This window comes from Motacilla alba, chromosome Z (genome assembly GCF_015832195.1).
Source record: "Motacilla alba alba isolate MOTALB_02 chromosome Z, Motacilla_alba_V1.0_pri, whole genome shotgun sequence".
Lineage (NCBI taxonomy): Eukaryota > Metazoa > Chordata > Aves > Passeriformes > Motacillidae > Motacilla > Motacilla alba.
Window position 1 is genome coordinate 24,122,542 of NC_052046.1, and position 20,573 is coordinate 24,143,114.

The 20,573-nt window shown below is 39.6% G+C and overlaps 1 protein-coding gene across 3 annotated transcripts in view; it reads right to left on the reverse strand.

Moving 5' to 3' along the window:
* ANKDD1B (ankyrin repeat and death domain containing 1B) overlaps window positions 1–20,524 on the reverse strand; it is a 33,059-nt gene extending 12,535 nt beyond the window's left edge. Inside the window, exons 1-10 of one of the 3 annotated variants that reach the window (XM_038124397.1) lie at window positions 19,792–20,524; window positions 12,127–12,230; window positions 10,029–10,127; window positions 8,221–8,319; window positions 8,026–8,130; window positions 6,147–6,245; window positions 4,496–4,594; window positions 2,656–2,754; window positions 1,646–1,744; window positions 8–106 (exon numbers count right to left, since the gene is read on the reverse strand). In XM_038124397.1, the coding sequence (XP_037980325.1) occupies window positions 8–106; window positions 1,646–1,744; window positions 2,656–2,754; window positions 4,496–4,594; window positions 6,147–6,245; window positions 8,026–8,130; window positions 8,221–8,319; window positions 10,029–10,127; window positions 12,127–12,192 (864 nt within the window). In that variant the 5' untranslated portion in view covers window positions 12,193–12,230; window positions 19,792–20,524. Of the gene's footprint in view, window positions 1–7; window positions 107–1,645; window positions 1,745–2,655; window positions 2,755–4,495; window positions 4,595–6,146; window positions 6,246–8,025; window positions 8,131–8,220; window positions 8,320–10,028; window positions 10,128–12,126; window positions 12,231–15,834; window positions 16,282–16,875 lie in introns of those variants that run through there. The other 2 variants (XM_038124396.1, XM_038124394.1) reach the window with 2 other exon arrangements.
* Window positions 20,525–20,573: the final 49 nt, after the last annotated feature.

Here is a 20,573-nt window from a genome sequence, read left to right on the forward strand (position 1 = left end):
TTCTTACGTGATTTAAGGAGTTTATGTCATGACTGGCATCCAAAAGGCTTTTTACTACCAGTAGATTATTACTGAGGACTGCTAAATGAAGAGCGGAATTCTTCTGCTGTGGAGGGAAAATAATAAATTGTTATATTTGGGAATATTATTACAAGCTCAGGCAAACAAGAAAGAGGTTCTAATTGTAGCCCACCACTTGCAAAGGTGACATGCTCTAGCAGAGGCTCAACACTGCAGAAAACACATCTGGATGTGTGGAGTTATACCAGAGGCAGTAATCTGCTCCTACCTAGAAGTGGGTAAACAAATACAGCTGAGAAGACTGGAAATGCTGAGTGCATGGGGTGCCACCACTTAGGAATGCAGCGAGGCATTCCTCTTAAATGTTCCTGCCCCAGATGTGCTGCTATCCTGACAATAGAGAGATCAGGGTAATGTTCCTGCTTCCTCAGAAAAGTGGATTTGTCCTTTGTTGAATGGCCTGGAGACAGACTCATTCTGTATTCAGTAAACCGATGTCGAAATCTATTTTCCAGGAACAAACCTTTGTCGTGTGCTGCTGCTGGAAATGCCCTTCATACTAAAGTGACTTTCTGTCATATTTATACAATATGACAAATTACAATCAGTAAGACAGAGGTTTTATTTGAGTGATTACTTATTCATATAACCAGGGCACAGATTCAACACCAGACAAAATCCACACTAGGTTGGTAAGATCACTTTGTATGCTGAACCTGTGACGGATCAGTTTCTTGTGAAACACAACTAAAGAATAATTCCATACCAGCACCAGAATAATTCCATCCCAGTACCAGTCCATAATGCCAGGTACCAGTGCAGTGTCTTTATAAAACACAGCCATTTCTTCTGGGCTACAGAAAAATAAAGCAAGCTCTTATGCAACATTATGATGGAAACATTTGCAAAATGTAAGTTACAATTTTTTGAGTTGCTTCTGCTACAGAAAGCTAAGGAGAACAAGCAGCACAACAACTGCCTGACCTTTTAATCATTTCAAGCACAACATAAGTTGTTATTTCTTGATAGCTTTCTGCAAGAGGCCAGTGATCATATCATAAGTCATGAAGCCCAGATTCTATTTTCATCCTGTACTGTAAAAGTGGAAAATAATTTCCTACTCATAGAAAATCTCAAATACTGGTAATATCTAAACTGAGAGAGGATTTGGATAATATGAATACCTCTTTAAATCACAAAGAGTGTTGGCATGCAGATTTTGAAGGCACTAAGGGTGCATTTACCTGCTGAGGGTGAAAGCACTGAAGTGTTTATTTACATTTTAGTTATCTTTATTCAAAATCATGTTGACTCTTTGCCTATGGCATAACTGCTAAGTTCAAGCAGGGCACTTTGCTCTGCTTCTCCATATGCCTGGCCCTTGGTGTAGCCTGGCCATGTCTACTCTGCACTGCACCAGCCTGCTCAGGCACTCACTGGGCTGGCAACAGAATCTTGTCTCTATTGGTCTGTGTGTGCTGCTAACCAACATCCAGAAACCAAGTAATAGTGTGTCTGGGAAAAAATTCAAGGAACTACTCAATCTTACTCAGCTGTCTGAATTCCCACGGAAAGACAGGACAGGCTGAGCAGCAGCAGAAGGGTTATTCTGATGAACACTCACCTCAGGCTTAGGAACCAGGTCAATATTCTTATCAATAAGAAAAGTAACCAATGATAGGTGTCCATTCTGAATTGCAACCTGCAAAGCACTGCTATTGTTCTGAAAGAAATTTGATAGATAGAAAAGCTTACATTTTTATTGCTTAAAAAAACAGCATTAAAGAGAGGTATAAATATAGGATAATCTTGCATTTAAATTTGTCTTAGTATCCCCTCCACCAATAAAACCTTTTGACAAAATGACACAAAATGAAGCACATCAGCAGCTGGCATGATGTTTTTGTCAACAGTAAAGGAAATTCCCATTTTTACTACATCACAACAAACACACTAAAGAACACCTGTATCCTATGGCCCCATCCAACTTCTCTTTAAAAAGAGACAGATCAGCATCATCATCTATACTGTGCCATGGACAACAACAGTGCCAACATGTCTCCAGTTCTGTTAGTTAATCTGTTAGACCCTTACCAAGCAAGTATAGTCACATTAAACAGTGAATCCATAGAACAGTTAATAAATCAATAGAAAAATAAATCTATAGAAAATAAATTTTAAAAATTAATTTTTAAAAAATAGTTCTGCTTGAACAAACAAGTTCTCATTTTGCTGGAATAATAAACTTCTTGCACCAGGTTAGCTAAGGCCGTTCAGTAGATATGAGTTGGACTTCAGTTCAGGAATCACATGTAGCGAAAAAGTTTGTCATCAGATCAGTCACATACACTGCCAAAAAGGAGGATTTTCAGTTATCCTCATTGGTCACATTTTCTAGTCACATGTTGTACTAGTGGGCCTACAGGAAATGAAAAGCTCCACCACAGTACTCCATCAAATAAAGCTGATGCTATTTTTCTTTTACATTGGTTTTATTCTGTTAGCACTCTCTGTCTTCCCCATTCTATTTTTTGAACCAATTTCATTTAAAAAAAAGCAGAGCAAATATCCTTTGCTAGTAAGGTCCTTATCATAGTCCAGTATGCCCCACTAGGAGAGATACTGCGTACATACCTGAGTTGAAACATTGATGTCACTCCCTGCCTCCAGTAAGAGTTCAGCACATTTTTCATGACCTCCCTCAACAGCCAAGTAAAATGGAGTTTCTCCATCCTAGACCAAAAGAGACAAAATGCGTGTTCCAATTTAACAGATGTGACTACAGCACTGAGACACAAAACACTTCTGGTAGGCTCCATCAGGCTCATGCAACTCTTGAATGACATGGCTACTCACCAGCAGTTAAGTGACAGATGATGTTTATCTGGACAGACGTATAGTGAGGTTTACAATACAGAAAACTATCCAAAAAATATTAATCATGCTCTTTTTGGTGGGCAGCAATTGTTGACATTCAACACCAGGAAACACCACTAGTATGCTAGTACATACAGTAATTCCAATTTCTGTCAGTGCAATGCCATAGATTTCTGACAAATTCACAACCCCAAGTGCTAGCTATAAGGAGAACTTTAAGCAGAAATAATCCTGTTTCATAGTTATTTCAAATCTTTTCACAATGAAGGAGTCTTCATGTCCCCATAGCCAGTCTATAAAATGGAATACATCAGCTACACTATTATCTAATTCCTGCTTCTCAACATCTAAAATACACAAAGGTTTAATGATAGCTACTCTGGTGTTTCAAGAATCACAAAAGAATCAATAAATCCTAATTTTTCTTTAATTAAAATCCTGATGTTATTCTGGTAAACTTAATACATTTTAGTACTTTGCTCATGCTATGGGAAGAGAGATCTATTCATACACAGATCACAGCATCTCCAGCTGGACAGGAAGGTCACACCATTAGCCATGCCAAGACAGGGGCACAAGCAGCACAAGCTCTGTGTGCAAGAAGCAACATTCTTAGACAAGCCTTGGAAACACGAGGGCTCCACATCTCAAAGAGGCTCTTGAGCTTCACAACAGGCACAGCTGAAAATAGCAGACAAGTTGGATAAAAGGGAACTTCTCAGCTCATTGGTCTGTCACTGACAAACGAAGAGGAGGGGCTTGGGAAGGAGTTAGTCATTTTGCCCCCTGGCCCAGCAGAACAAATGATCAGCCACATGGCAGGTTCCCGCAGTGGGCATTTTGGCCCACAATAAAGGAAATTACCTTGTATAGGTTGTTCCAGCTGCCCCACAGAAGAAACAGAAGAGACATATACCCTTTACAAAGCAAGAACGCTGAGAGGAGCAGTTAGTGTGCATTTCCTTCCTCCACTCCTTTTTTAAGCCTTAAAATGAGCCTCAAGAGTGCATTAACTCAGGGCTACAACCATCCCAGCTAATACACAACTGATGAACATGCTGGCTGAGCTCACCAACGCTTAACCAGGAAAGCAAATGGGGTAGGCAGCGTCTGCAGCCAGTTTTGTGCAACTGAGGTCAGATGGACAAGATAAGAATTACCTCTGCTGAGGTGCCTGTGATGGTATGTGCTTGGTATGGGAGTCAAACTGGCTCAATGAATAGGCTGAAAAGCACCAGAAGGCTTTAAAGTGAGATGTTGAAAGGAATGGGATCACATGGCTAAAAATGCTGGATGACAGAAAGCAAGGGGGTTAAGGCCTTCCTCTGTTTTATTCTGCCAGTAGTTATGCAACAGCTTGCCAAATGCAGGGGAGGATGTGTGCAAGGGATAGAGGGCACTAAGGGAGGGATAATTTAGGGATGTTAATCTATTGGACAAGGAACAAGGAAACAGGATGCAAAATTACTAGGAAACCAGCAAAACTAAAGAAGTCTTCTCAGTGCCACATCTCTTCCTTTCATCTCTTCCTTTCAAATTTAATTTTTTAGAAAATTTTTCAAATCTCTAATTTCTTTCAATAGTTTAGTGTACTTACCTGATTGAGGTCATTTATTTCCTCCCATTGTTCAAGCAGAATTTCTACAACTTCACTGTGACCATTTTTGGCTGCTAAATGCAATGCTGTGTTTCCCTCCTTGAAATTAAAATGTCAAATAATATATTTTAAAATCCAGAATAAAGACATTAACTAAAACCAACAAAATGCCTTTGGTCTTTTACATACAAGTCTTTCTTACATACAAGGAGAGGGAGGCAACTGCACACAGCATGTGCCAAGATTCAGTCTAATATTGATCTAGTCTGATCTAGTTGGTTGTCTGAAAACTTCAGTGTATACAGGCAAAAAGATCTGAAATTCTAACTCCTAACAAATGAACCAAAAGAAAACTTCAGGTACTGGTTACCATAAGAGTAGGTACTACACCGAGCCCTCAAAACCACTGTTTTAAGAATAAAAAAGAATAAAAAAGCCCAGGTCAGAGCACAGAAATTTGTCATAGCTTTGATATCAACACCACAATCTTTGATCTCTGTCACTGTCAGTGCAATTTCTTTCCAGGAAATTAAGAAACACAAAACAGAAACAAAACCAAAACCAAAACAAAAACACCACACCACCAAGCAAAAAAAAAAAGCAACTAAAAACTTCAGGCAGCAGAGCAGCAGCTTTTGAACTAAAAGAAAACGCAAGCATACAAAATAGTATAAAAATGGCTAAAAATTTTAGAAGAATCCTAACTCTCAGAAAAAATGAGAGTCCAGAACAGTTTTTCATTCACAGCATTGAGTGGGAAGATGTGGGAATCCTTTTTACCATTGATGGTTACAGTGTGATTTGGTTTTGTGGCCCAGGAGATGAGTTTCTGTCCTGGCTTCTTACCTAATTTACAGCATTTACCTCCTGGTGCTGTTGACACCTTTAACCTGCTAGATATCTGGGACAACACTATCTTTCAACCTCTGCTGATAAACTGCTTAGCGCAGCAGAGCCCTCGGTGGCACTGCAGCTTTTAAAATATTACCAGAAAACCAAAAAATCCAACATCATTTCCTGAGTGCTTACTTACGCAGTTCTGTAAATGCAGTATCTGATATATTCACAATTTTTAATGTATTTGTCCTTACAATGCCTCAGATGCAGAGAAATACTAATTTGCTCATTCCAGAAATAGTAAAGCGAGGAAAAATAGGAGCAGACTTTGAAAATTACTAAGATGCCTTAAAATACAGTGTCAAAGCAAACTCAACCAGATTGAAGTTTTAAGGTACTGCTAAAAAAGAATTTATAAGTGTTTATTTTCATCCTGAAGCTTTTGAACGCCTTTGAAAAATTGGTCGCACAGTGACACACAGACACAGACAAATGGAGTGAAATACTGAGAAGTATGATCTTCCAGAAAAGGCTGACACCTTCATCACCAGGCTTGCCCACTTCTCTCAACAGAGAGCATATGCTAGCCTTGCTTTGCATAAACTAAGAATGTGTATGGAAAAGTCTCCTGGCAATTATCCCAATGCCTTCCCTTTATCACTAAAAAAATCATCATATGTTTGTTGGTCCCTTGTATCACTGTAATATCTGTGCAGTACACTCAGATATTTGATTGTATGATAATCACAGTGAAACAAAATAATTTTTCATAAGGACTTTTGTAGTTGTACTTCTGTGGAAAAGAAACATTTACCTCATCTTTCTCAGATGTAAATAGCTTCAGAGCAATCAAATTTTTTATCATGTCAACATGGCCTTTTTCGGAGGCCAGAAGAAATGGCTTTTTACCTTTCTAGAAAACAATTATGGAAAGAACATAATGTTACAGAAAGTAGAAATACTTTACTTCTAGTTACTAGGTATATGGCATGCATATGTATGTGTGATCCTACATAAAAATTTATATATCATATGACTAAGGAGATTAACACAATAGTAGATACATAGAAGAGCAGTAATTAAAATTACACTTAGTGCATACAAACAGATCATACATCTTTCATATCTTGAATAAAATATGTAAAAGCTGTTTAGAAATGGTAAAAAAGTGGAAAATACACTCAAAATCTTTTCATCCTGTTTTTTCTCAGTATGAAAATATTAATTAAAGTAACTGTGTCATGAAAAGTCTGAGGATGCTCAGAAACAGGCAGCAAAGAAATTGCAAAATTTATTTCCATGGGTGAGTTTGATCCAAATTCTGGAAACAGAGATCAAAACTGACATATCTCAGAAGTTTCATCCAAAAGGCCTGATTTAGCACTATTATGTTGCAGGGGGTTTTGGTAGCGTTGAAACTAACAAAAACTTTTCAAACCATTTACGAATTCAACTGCAGAAAGTTATCTTGACACAAAACCATACCACTGTTCAAGACAATAAGGCACATAACCAGCTAGGAAAAACGGCTTCACATCATGCCTTGTAGTGCTTTTAGAAATTTCTAGAAAAAAAAATGCATACACCTAGTAGAGAATTATGATGCAACCTCAACAGATGGTTGAGAAGGTCTTTCCTCACCTTTCCTTTCCTAGGGCCTAAACCTTCAAAGGTATATTTTGTTAAATTAACTCTGTTTTTTCAGACTTGTTATTTGTAAAAATAATTCAGAATTTTGCATCCATTGGGTCAATAAAATTCAAGGAACTCTGAAGAAAAAAAAAAAGGAGGAAATTTGTTCTTTAGGTGTCAGATCCCAGAGGAATAAGTTTTCCTCATGTAAAGCTAAAATATCTGACTTATCTACATAGTATTTCAAAACAAGATCCCAACACTGTGGAAATTAAAAACATGGAAAACCTGATGAGGACTAGGCACTATTGGAGAGTCAGTGCACCTCTGTGGGATGGCTGCACAGAGTTCTATGTTCTACATTGATGAAACTTAGCCATGTTGGCCATAACTAGCATGTTTTGGTAAGAGCAGGGGTCTGTGAAGATAAGCTGTATGGGAAATGTCAGAGGCTGCCCTGTGCTGGTCACAGACATTTCCAGCTGGCTCCACAGCAGACCAAACTGCCCCATGATGTGCCAAAACTTAACCCACCATGGAACCAAATGATACCAATGTCAAAATGTAAGAATGGCTGGGCATTGCTGTGGGAAGGATGCACAAGGGGAGATACAGCAGGAAACAAAAGAAGATGCAAGGGAGGAGACACAGGGGAAAGTGCAGTCACCCACAGGTGACTGCAGCCCATGCAAGAAGCTTTCTGGAGCAGAGGAAAACAGTGAGAAGCAAAAAGCAGAAAAAAAAAGGAGCTGACTGGGAACTGAACCCAACCTCCTCTGCCTCCCATTGCCTTACCATGATTGAGCATCACATGCAGCAAAAGCAAGGACAGCAGAGGGTGTCTGCAGCCCAGCTGAAACGGGCAAAGAGGGAGGAAAGGTGTTGCCCCAAAGGGCTTGTCTGGCTCCTTCTTTTATCTGTTTCTCAGTATCCAAGTCAGTAATTAAAAGTATATGTGACTGTCAATAAACTAAAATTCATTGAAATTCCCCAAGTTAAGATTGTTTCCCCCAAAACAAAAGCCTCATGACATCAGCAAAATAAACAGAAACACACTGTACCCCATCAGGTTTGTTCAAGTCATTCAGATGAAGATCTTGGAGGAAATAATCAACTATTTTAATGCTGTTGCTCTGAGCTGCAAAATGCAGTACGTTCATTCCTTCCTGAAAAATGGTAAGTCAGTCTGTAAGAATGTTTGATTTTTTCCCAACATAAACATGTTTAGGGTTGGTAAAAATTTTTCATCAACAAACCTCATTCTTAGCCTTTTGATCGGCACCTGCTTTAACTAATTTTCGCATTATATCCAAATTTCCAGTCCAGGCTGCAAGATGAATCACTGTCAGGCCATGCTTCAAATAAAATGACAAAGGCAGAAATTACCACCAAAATACCTCAAGCTAAATTTCTTTAAATCTTTTTGATTGATTCAGTGTATTAGTGGGTTCCAATCTGTAGGCTTTTAGAAAAGCAATATGAACATCTGACAGTGTGGGTGGGATTAATCTCACTTAAATAAAGCTAAATGCAATAGAGCAAGACATAGATAAATGTTTGACATCTTCACAGAAGGTCTGGCATCTCTAGAGGAGGACTGATCCCATTTTATGACAGAGGGATTAAGTCCTACCTGGAAATTATTTTCTCTCTCCAGAAACCATGTGTATAGATAGTCCTGGGTGCAGTGGATGACATTTCAAGTGACAATATGCAATGACTATACTTCCATGAGTCACCATAATTTTCCATTTAGACCTCTTTCTAATGTTCTCACCTCTCAAATTCTCTAAAAACTTTTTCTCTTATAAGAAGAAACGAACCCTGTTTTGAACATCTTAAAAACAAAAGGACTAGCTCAACTCTGTGCTGCTGTGGCCTCATCTCAAGTGCTGGGGGCAGTTTTGGGTGCCACAATACAAGCATATAAGGCTATTAGAGAGTGTCCAAAGGAGGAACACAAAGATGGTGAAGGACCTTGAGAGGAAACCATATGAGAAGCAAATGAGGTCACTTGGTCTGTTCAGCCTGGAGGAGACAGAGGGGAGCCTTCACTGCAGTTACAACCTCCTCATGAGGGGAAGAGGAGAGGCAGGCACTGACCAGGCAGGACGAGAGAAAATGGCATGGAGCTGTGTAAGGGGATGTTTAGGTTGGATATTAGGACATCTCCTCATATACCCTGTTCTGCACTTCTAGTCATTCTAGAGGCTCTGCATGGGACTCACTCCACTTTACCAGTCTTTCCCATTTTTGCAGAAATTGCAGTGGAAAACAGTGGAGGGCAATATGGAATATGTACCTGGTATGCAGGCAATAAGATAAATCTATGCTTCAGCAAAATTTGTCTCTGTAGCCTAAAAGTCTGCCCTGAAAAACCTTCCAAGCTATGAACAGCTGGAGTCCAGTCACAAGCAATACATTAGGCATCCACCCTGGGAATGCTATTCAACATCTGCATTAATGACCTGAATGATGGGTGGAATGTACCCACAGCAAACTTGATATTAAACTGGGATGAATGGCTGATAAATTGTATTGGTGTGCTGCCATCCAGGGAATTCTTGACAGGCTGGAAAAATGGTCTGGCAAGAACATATCATAACTCAACAGGTGGAAATGCAAACTCCTGCTCCTGAGGAGGAGGAGGAATAATTCCAGACAGCAGTATGTCCTCAGGTGGCTGAGGACAACTGCCTGGAAAGCAGTTTGGCAGAGGAAGACATGGGGGTCCTGGTGCACACTAAGTTGAACATGAGTCAGCAGTGTGCTCTTGCAGCACACAAGGCAAATAATGTCCTTGGCTGTATCAGGTAAACATTGTGACCTGGTCAAGGGAGGTGTCTTATGCTCACTCAGGTATTCAAGTTATCCAATACTTTGGGCAATGTGTTTTTTCCTCTAAAAATGCTTTTTCCATACAAATAGGTGCAGTTCTAAGACAAACTGGAGGTTTTTTTCTGCAAGCTCTTAATTTTTGCACGATTGGGAGCACAAGAAAATTATCTGCTTTTACTTGAAGGAGTTCCTATACATGTGAATCAAAACAAGTAAGCCAGCTTACCTGATCTGCCACGTCAAGTCTAGCTTTGTGATGAAGAAGAAAGTCCACAACAGACACATGGCCTCCCGCAACAGCAAAATGGAATGCTGTGCGCTTCAGCTGGAATAAGCAAAGCTTTTTTTGTCAGGTCTGTAATACAGTTTTTTCCCTGTGCAAGTGGTCAGGATTTCGGAATTCTCTGATTGTTACCAAATGTACCTGTTAATATATACTCTTTCACACTTCTCCTTCTATTTCTTCGGATAGAATTTAGATATTGGTCTTAGAGAATTCTTGTAAAAACAGAATGATTTTGTTAGTCTACATAGTATTGTCCTTTCATTGAAATGTCAAAATGGGATTAAGTAGTCAAACACTGCATAGGGCAAGAGCATACAGTACAAGAAGCATCCTTGTTTATTATTTTATTGCATGGTGTAGTTTGAATAGCTGAGGTCTATATGTACACAGCTAGACTTGCTTTTGGTATCCTCCTTGCTTGTGACTAAACCTCTGCAATGCAAACCAAGATTTCTCCCTCACTCAGTGATAGTCACCTTCCCATACTGAGTCATCACCTATGTAAATGAAAGCTACTACCTTGCAAACAGTGAGTAATTTTACAGAAGTGAATAGGCTCAGTGCTTCTCAAGAAGACTTCCATAAATTAATTAGTGGTATATATTTTAAAGGGATTTGTTAAATTGAACCAAATTTTATCAGAGAGCATTTTGCTTTCAGTTAAAGTGGGCATAACTGGGTTTAACATTAGTGACTAATAGTTTCCATACAAAGATTTCTGAGAGATTTAATCAATTAATTTTAAAAGTCAGTTTGGATTTGTTTTCTTAGCTTCTCTGAAGATCACCTGACTTGTATAAATTCAAATTTACAATCATATGCATCAAAAGGAATAAAAAGGTGGGATTTATGACATGTATTTATGTCAGAAAAAAGCCTCTTGTACTATAGAAAGAATACTATCAAAAAGTTAATAATTTGATAGCCTTTCTTATTCGGCTTGAGAGTACAGGGGCAGGAATGATCGACATTAACAAAACAAATGGCTTTGCCAGCATAATCTACATGCCTACTAGGATAATCAACCAAAGCACAACACCTCTGCAGCTATGCTAGCAACTCTCTCATACTATAGATCTAATTTAAGGATGACAGAGAAAAGTTTCGAACTACTGAACTGAAAATATATTCAGTTTAACTTCCTGAATTCTGGAAAGCAAAAAGGAAGAAAGAACTATTTGAAAGTGACTTTTTAGAGTGTAATGCAATTGATAACTTTCAGTATTCAAGAGAAGTGTGCTCAGAGGAAATGTTTGTCTCCTTGTCTGTTTCATAAACAAATCAAGGAATGCACTATAATATCTTCTGAATTCCCCAGTGAGTGAAAATGCATGTGGGCATGGGAGGCAAATTTTTCCAGAATCCAGAAAAAATAACATTGGATACTCAGGGGAAGATGATTTATATGTAGCCATTGAGAGGACACTGTTACACAAAACTCCTAGATTTATATCATGACTGCTTGGCTGCTGTTGAACTACTTCTCATGTGGAACACAGTGCTATATTTAGCTACTGTGAAGTATACATCCTCAGATTTTAGGCCTGGTGTTGAAGTCAGCATAGGAAATGCATTTTTGTATGTCTAGGGTAAATCTGAACTCTGAGCTCAGGCTGGAGCCAGAGGATGTTGTAGAATGCCCCCATAGTTCCATGGGAGCAAAGAGCAATACTTCTTTCTAGAAATTTGTAATGCTAGCAGCATGAATCCATTCTTAAAGCAACTGTGAGGTAAAGTCATCCCACTCAGAAAGATGGAGAACTTGAGATTAGTCACCAAAGAACTCTGAGGAAACACTAGAGCACAATTGAGAAGTCCTTAGTTCCCAATGTGATACACTGACTACTGTGAAAGCTGGGAGTTAAGCTGTACAACTCCCAGTGTCCATGATGGCTATATTGAATTATTTCTTCATCAGATCCTAGAGGGCACCTCTGCAGCCTCACTCCTGCAGCTGAGGGGGCATGCTGGCATTTCCCCATGCAAACCCAAGGAGTCACCCTTCACATCAGTGATCTGTCAGGTACCTTATACTCACAGTATCTACAGCATTTATGTTAACATTCTTTTTAATCAGCTTTTCCATGGTATCCAAATTGTTCATTTTAGCAGCATGTTGAAATTCTCTCTCATCCGGCAGTACTGTGGGAAAACATGATAAAAACCCCCATATTATTAAAAAGTAGCCATAACCAACATAAGGGATGATGACACTGTTTATACTTTCTGTTCTTTGTAGTGATTTAATGTTATGAGAATCACTTGCTTCTCATCATCAAAGCATTTAACGACTAGGTTTTTCTCCTTTAGAGACATCTGGCTGATATTTCTATTTTCAACTTTAAAGTGCAACTAAAGGGAGACTTTTCACAACACAGATTACCAGAGTTGGCGCTCACAGGAACAGTTTGTTTATGAAGCTCTTACTACCAAACTGCATCTCAAATTACTGCATAGGCATAGCAGTGAATGCTACAAACTTCAGCATTTATTTCCTATTCTTTGAGAAATTGTTCTGTTTTAAAACACACCACCAAAACACAAAATAAGTAAAGCAGTAACCAAACAGTGTGACACAACTGGAAAAACAAACCAAAATAAACAAAACCCATTTTTAAACTGAGACCATCCTTTAATGTCTCAATCCAAAAGTTAGCATGTGTTTGGTCAGCTGAAGTTGCAAGACATATTGAAAAACTCTGAAACTCTGAAAAATAAAATTCCAGTGTCTGATAGTAACTCTGGAAAGTAAAATTCCAGTCTCTGACCTCCTTTAGCTGGAGGTCAGAATCTTTTTCATGCTTATACTGTAACATTTCATTGATCACTTAAAAGAAAATAGTGTAGCAGTTATACCAGTTGCAAAAATGTTAGTACATACTTTTAATCCAATAGCATGTCACACTTAACATACAGTTAGTTAGATGTCTTCTGTCTAGACTATTTTGGGCTGAAGGCCACTTGTCTAATGATATCATCAAGAAGGCACCAGTCTGTTGGGCTAGGAACTACAGGAATTATCTATTCCTTAGAGCCCTCTCAGGCAAGTTCATCCTACTACATTACGCCCAAGTTCATTAATGCCTAATCAGGACACAGCCTGAGGCACTCTGGCTGCAGAGCACACTAAGGAAAATCAGGATGGCATTCACTTAATTGCATTTATATGCTCCCTGTGGCTATCATCTCAGGGAGAACAATCACATTTTTACTGTAGAAAATTAATCAGAAATTAAACTGGATACTTGCAAAGGTGTTTCCAGGTTCCCTAAGAAAGTATCTAAGTGCCTCAAATAAAAGAATCATCCTTCCAAACTTCTCTGGGAATCACAGTGTATGTGTTATTTGTATTACAACATGCAGGACAAGGAAGCAAAAAAAAAAAAAAAAAACACAAAAAAACCCAAACCAAAACAAAACAAAAAAAAGAAAAAAACCAGAAAAAAAGCATTTGCAAATAAAAATGCTCTCCTGGCATTTGTGACGAGGACCATGGCTGACAGCATAATCATCATTATGAACAGTGATCTTTGAAGCATAAATGCCTCAGTCTCAGTTTTCATAGTCATTATCTTAGGAAGGATCCAACAGAGCTTTCTAGTAACTTGATTTCAAACTCAGGTAAACCAGTGGTCAAAGGATACCTTGTTCAAGGCGAATTTATGTCAAATGTGGGAAAAAAGATACAGTGCTAATTAGCAGCAATTAATTACAATAAGGCCACATTCATTCCTGCTGACTGCTGTCTTACATGAGGATGCAAAAATAAATGCATCTCAGGAGAATCAGGAACAACCCCAAGACCTTACTCAGCATTGCCTTCAAAAACAAGATAAAATTATATTTCTTTACTGTATATGCATCAGCAAGGATAGTTTTGCAGTTCTAACAAGAAATGAAGTGTTCTTTTCTCTCCTGTCCAGAAGCAATTAACTGGCCATGTGCATTTTCCTTTGTGCATTATATTTCTTCATAATCTCTCTCTCTTCACACTTAGTGATTCAGGAGTTGAGAACCATGACAATGTAGACACACCATGACTCTGATTTGTTGCCCAAACTTTTGCTGCTTTTGCAAAATTGTTTTTCATGTATGAAATTACAGGAATACAGAGCTATCAGACTAAGCTTTATGGAAGCCTTCTATCCAAGCAGGGGTCTCCAAGATTCAGCACTCCTCCTGTAACTAGCAATCACCCCATTTTCAAAAAAAAAAAAAAAAATCTATGTGTGACTGCCAGGTTTTTAGGGGGTATTTTCTTTGGCATCATACAAAAAGTCTGGCTTATATAATAAATATATATTTATATTGTAACAATTTAATAGTTATATTCTGTTTTTCTTTTGAGCTAACTGAAATTAGTACTTTGATTTCCTCTTCTGATACAGTTGGTCTCCTTCATAGAGAGCCCTGCCAGCAGTATATTGAACCTCCCAAGATTTTTCATCTCTTGGAAGAACAAGGAAGTAATTAAAAGTGCAGAAAAGTAAATTGCTTAGCTGACCTCAAAACAAAAAGTGAGGTATCTTCAATCTTTTTTTTCCTCTTATTTATGTCTTACTTTAGAGGCCTCATTTTTTCTTTCAGGAATACCACAAATAATGGTGGTATAATGAATTAAAAAAATGCAGCTGAGGTTTCAGTACTTACAGGACTGTGAAAATCCCTGCATGTGTATATCCCTATCTCCCTGGTCTGCTTTTAACTTCCTGTTGTGATGTCCACAACTATCTTAAAAAACACATGGGAAAACAACCCCTGAAACTGAATTGGCTGAAGAGGTCCAAGGAGGCAAAATTTTTAAAAAATCAACAATATTTGGATTCAAATGGCAATAAAAGTACTTTTACGCCATTGTTTCTAAAAATGAAATCATCTATTTAATGATCTGGCAGCATTTTAAAATTTTCTCTGGGTTTTCTTTGTTATTGGAAATAAAATTACTAGAGCAATGTAGGGATCTTGTTACATCACTAAGATTTTTTTCTAAAATAGTAATTTTCCATTTCAAAGAAGTCATGGGAAAAAACTTCTTATTCAGTCCAGTGGTGATATTTCATTAGTTATTTTCTTTTTCTGCCCTCTTTGTCAGCCTGGGAGCAAGAACCACAGCCCAAGATAATGGCTCCTGGCTGTGATCACGGGGCTGGGGCGGAGCAGTGTTTGGCAACTACCACTTAGTTTCCACAAATCAGCTGTCTTCACTAACTACACACTTCACACCAGAGCAGTCTGTTCTTTCACAGACTGGTTTGCAGGTTGAAGGCTGGAGACCCCATCACTGGGTTGTGTTTCTAAATGCAAGATCCTCTCATTTCTGAGTCCCTCCCAAAAGTGGGTGATTGGCTGTGAAACTGGTGGCAGATGCTCAGCTCCAGGGATGTGTCTAATACCAGTGAACCGTCTCAGAGCAGTTCAAAGGGGAAGTTAAAGCATGGCTGTGGGCAATTTGTAGGACTTGCCCCTGGGAACACCACATGCCAAAGCCCAGCTCCCATGTAATGCTGTACATTACATGTACAACAGCTCATGTTCATCGCTGTCCTTTCCAACCCCCACCGCTCATTTTGGTCTCCGGTCAAGGCAAAAAGCACGTTTGGGCGGGTCCCAGCAGCCCTAATGGGGCGTGCCACACTGCCTCCAGGGAAGGCACCTGTGGCTGTGCTGGCCGAAGTGCGGGAATAGCGCTGCCCGCGTGGCTGCGCTGCCCCCCGGGCGGCCTCGCCGGCAGCCCCTGTGGACTCACGGCCCTCGTGGCTCGCTGCCACGGCTCCCTGCACAGCATCCTCTCCGGCGCGGAGCAGGCGGCTCAGGCCCTTCATTGCTGCCCGGGGCTCCTCTTCCTCCTCAGCCAAGGGAAAGGGCCCCAGGCCGGTGTGCCAAGGGAGGTGTCCTGCACTGGCCCCGACAAACCGGTTCCCGGGACGCCAGCACACGCAGCCAGGCCAAACACACCCCTGCAGGCACACCTGCACAGCACCCCACTGGTGACAGGACATTACCGTGCGAAGGGGCAGAGTTGTGGAGCAGCTTTAGGAGTTTGTTCTAAGAGAAACCAAGCACTAAATACACTGCATTTTGTGAGATACAAAGCTGTGTTTCGTGTCAGGTACATACAGGCAGCGTGTGTACTTGTGATTGTGATATGTGTGGAAACTGATCATGGGACAATTAAAGGATGAATTCTAAAAAATAACTGAGGGAGTAAAGCATGGAAAAAGGCCTTTGAACTTATCCTTTGTTTGCAATTAACCTTTATAGCATCTGAATTAAAGCTTTAAGGATGTTGCTGCTGGACAGGAACTTTCTGCACGTAGCTAAGCATTAAACAGCTTTGCAATAATAACCTTTTGAAGTATAATTTTAGAATATTGCTTGTAGGTAGGGAGCTTTGAAAATATAAGTTTAGAATCTATGTAAAGGAAATATGCTTATCTCAACACCTTAGCAAAACAGTAAAAAGCAGCTTGAGAAAGGAAGATGAACATTGTTAGGAATGAGATCAAAATTCATAAGGAAATGATATGATGAAAATAATATAGTTATAAATGTGAGAAATAATAAAACAAGTTAGGAGTAGTTATAAAAATTAAGGGGTTATTTTTTATCACAAGAGACTGCCCAGGCAAGTTCCCAAAAAGCTAGGAAAAACGGCTTGCAAGGGTTGGGAAACCTGTTGTAATACACATACCACACATAACATGGCCACATTTACATGTGAAGGGGAAAAGCAGCACAGAGTTTCGGACATCTTAACTAAGTAAAAGAATTAAGCCATCAGGCACACCTGGCTGCTGACAACTGGGTGGGACAACACATCCGATGATAATCCATTCAGGCCTGTAGTCTGTTTCTGGGAAATCCCTTAACATGTAAGAGATTTCCAGTAAGGGACTGTTTGACTTGTATATCTCCCCAGACATGGGGTTTGTGTATTGCAAACGCGGCTTTTCAAGTTCTGTCTAACACAAGACAAGGAACCGATGAATTATTCCCAAGACATCGAGAGCTGGACCATCTTTCATCTGATAGCATTATCCTGGACCGGAGAAGCTTTTGGGACTCGCTTGATTAAGAAAACGACAAAGGACATCCTGGCCTGCGGCAAGAAAAAGAGTGTAAGAACTGGACTCGGGCATGGCTATGGTGTGCCGCTCCACTCTGACGCATGCAGGGGCTCAGAGCTGTGTAAGTCTGTCACCCAGAGCCTAGTCCCAGGCTAGACTCTGTCCGATTCGCGGCTGACCCAGATTTTGCCATTCGATTGCGAAATAAATTTTATACTTTGTTATTTTATCATAATTTGGCTCTTGCAAATTACTGATTTGATTGGCAATTTCATACATAACAACATCAACCCAAGGATTGATAGTTTTGACCAAGGAAAGCTGGACATCACTGTTACGAGATTTATAGTCTTTGCAATTAAAAGGCGGGCCCACATCTGGAGTCTGGACCGCACCAGCTGGAAGACCTCTTTCTTCTTTCGGAAGTCGGACCCCACCATCTGGGCATACTCCTTTCTGGGGTACATCCTGAGAAAAACTAAATCACAATAGTGTAGAGGATTGTGACATAAAAATTTGGAATAGAAACTGCTGAAAAAAGCTTATGTGTACCCCTATACGCCCCAACCATCGGTGTGCAGCTGGAGGGAAAACTTCCCCCACTGTACCCAGCGCTGTTTTGCTCATACTTTACCACATTAATTAATACTTTGATTGCTGCTTGAATATTGGCTTAGTCAAGCTTCTTATTTATAACAATTTCTTGACAGTTGCTAGGCACTGAATGGGATCATCCTTTCCCCATCCAATCCCCCTCACATCTTCCCTACTGGCTAGCCTATGTTCCAGGAGCAATCAGCGCCCTCAAGCGCTCACATCGGACAAAAAGAAATCCTCTTGCACCAGACAACTTTTGAAAAGCCATGTCATAGGCACATGTGTACAGACCCACAGAGGTATCACAGCTTGAATGGGATGCCTGGAGCCAGGTGGATTTATTACTAACTACTTGGCAGTCATGGAGCTCTGTATGTGGGTTGAAGACCATTTCTGGGAGTTATTCTCAAAATTGTGACCAGCGTTCACTGGACAGGAGAGGGTGACCATCCCTGCACTCCAGCATGCTTCACACAGCCTTAGGATGTGAGAGACTGAAGTGCTTCTGACATTATTTTGTGCATAACTATGCACATGGTAGCAGTATCCATCCAATCACAAGACCCTTCAATTTCAGGTAAAAACGGTTTGCATTTGCTTTTGTCAAAGTCCGGTCAAAATCAAAACACACATGCCCAAAGCATTCAGGTTTTGTGACCTGATATACTGACATCCATCTAACCTACCTATTTCTCAACTTATCTTGATGTCCATTATGATTTTGGTCTTTGGTATTTCCTTTAACATAAACAACAGTTTTTCCACAACAGGGCATAATTTTTTTTTTTAAAGTGACTACCTTGAATTTTACTTTAAAGACAGCCTTTGATATTGCTATTTCAAAATAAATATAGGAAAAGCAGTTCCAAGAAAGCAGAACTACCAGTATTTAGCCTGACACAATTGTAGACACATTGGAGTTCCTCTGCTGTAATTTTTTCTTAAATTAAATTACACAATCATATTAATTTCCAAGATGACTAACACCATATCTGTCCATAATAAAATTAATCTAAAATACTCAATTTGTAAATTTAACAAATTTGGATATAAAAACTATTTTCTCAGATTCTGCTTACCATAGATAAAGAGATTTCACAGTTCTTATCTCCTTTAAACATTTTTGGTATAGAGAGGCTGTGATGTAAAAAAGTCTTCAGTCTTATAAGACAATTTCACCAACAGTACTTCCAGTAGGTGAATGTAACTCAGCTAAAAAAAAAAAACCAACCCTGGGAAAGTAAGCTCTGTGAGAAGAACAAGCCATAACTGATTTAGCCATAACTGAATCTTGGAGGTTTCCTGTGAGTCAAATGTTCCAGCAATTTCTTAAAAGGAAGAAAGGTAAGTCTGTATTACTTATAGTAATACAGACTGTTTTCAATGTTAATGCTCCTTTTCAAAATGAGTGACAACAGACAACAATGGAATGATTAGGTTAGCCTACAAAGCTGGCATCAAAGAAGGGATAGATTAGATAGATACAGAATATCAGTTACAGTAAAATCATAATTTTCAGTCATGAAACACCAGCTGCTAATTTACAGTTCTAATTACTAATACACAATACTATTTCACAGCGTATCCTGTGCTTAAACATTATATGTAGTAAGTTTAGCACATTCTCTAACCACTTTCTACACTCTTGACTCTTTCAGATGCCCCGTATAGACTGCAGACAGACTGACACAGAAACTTACAGAGCTGAAGAATCCAAAACAAAGTGCAGAGCAAGGAAGTACTGCAACATATATTACTTGCCTACACAGAGCTCTCACTCTGACAGGAAATCTGAGCACATTCTTTAATACTTAAGATAACAATAGTAATACATATAGAAATGAGCAGAGCCAATATAAAAATAAAATGTAAGGTAAGAACCAAGCATGTTGAATGTATATACTGTCTAAATTCCTTTCTTCAGAAATGGCAGAGAGAGTAACATTAAGATCACAGAATCACTATCCTTTGTTACTCAACTAAAAGAGGAATTCAAGATTAAGTACTTACATGTATACCTTAAATAAGGAGGTACTCACATTACACAAGAAGTTGCATCTGCTGCTAACCTAGATCATTCACCTGCAGACTTGTGGAGAGAGAAGCCCGTGCTGCAGCAGGTTTCCTGGTAGGACTTGTGACACCATAGGAGACCCACGCTGGAGCAGCCTGTCCTTGCAAGACTGCACTCCATGGAAGAGGGACCCACACTGCAGCAGTTCAGAGACCTGTTGCCCATGGGATGGACTCATGTTGGAGAAGTCCATGGAGAACTGTCTCCCATGGGAGGGACCCCATATGTTGGGAGGAAAGATTCCTCTCTGTGAGCAGGAACAATGTGTAAGGAACTGTCCATAACCTCCATTCCCTGTCTCTGTGTGCCACTGGGGAAGGAGGTAGCGCTGGGAAGGAGAGACGAACGTGGGAAAGGTGTTTTTAAGGCCTAATTTTACTTCTTATCCTGTTCTCATTTTTTTTTTTTAGTGATAAATTCAATTAATATCTCTAATTACAGCCTGCTTAGCATCGTGATGGTGTTTCAGGAGTGATCTCTCTTGCTTGCTATCTCAACCCCTCAGCCCTTCATCATATTTTCTCTCCCCTGTCCAGCTGCCGAGGTGAGTGAAAAAGCAGCTTTGGTGGCTGCAATTTGGCATCCAGCCAGGGTCAACGCACAATGGAACTGTAATAAATAATTTACAGTCGCACTATGAGTTTTATTTTCACATTCATATTGACACATCCACAACATGACACTAGGATAACTCTGTGACAGTTCCCTTTTAAACAGATGGCAAGGCAACTTTTGGGGCTAAGCCAA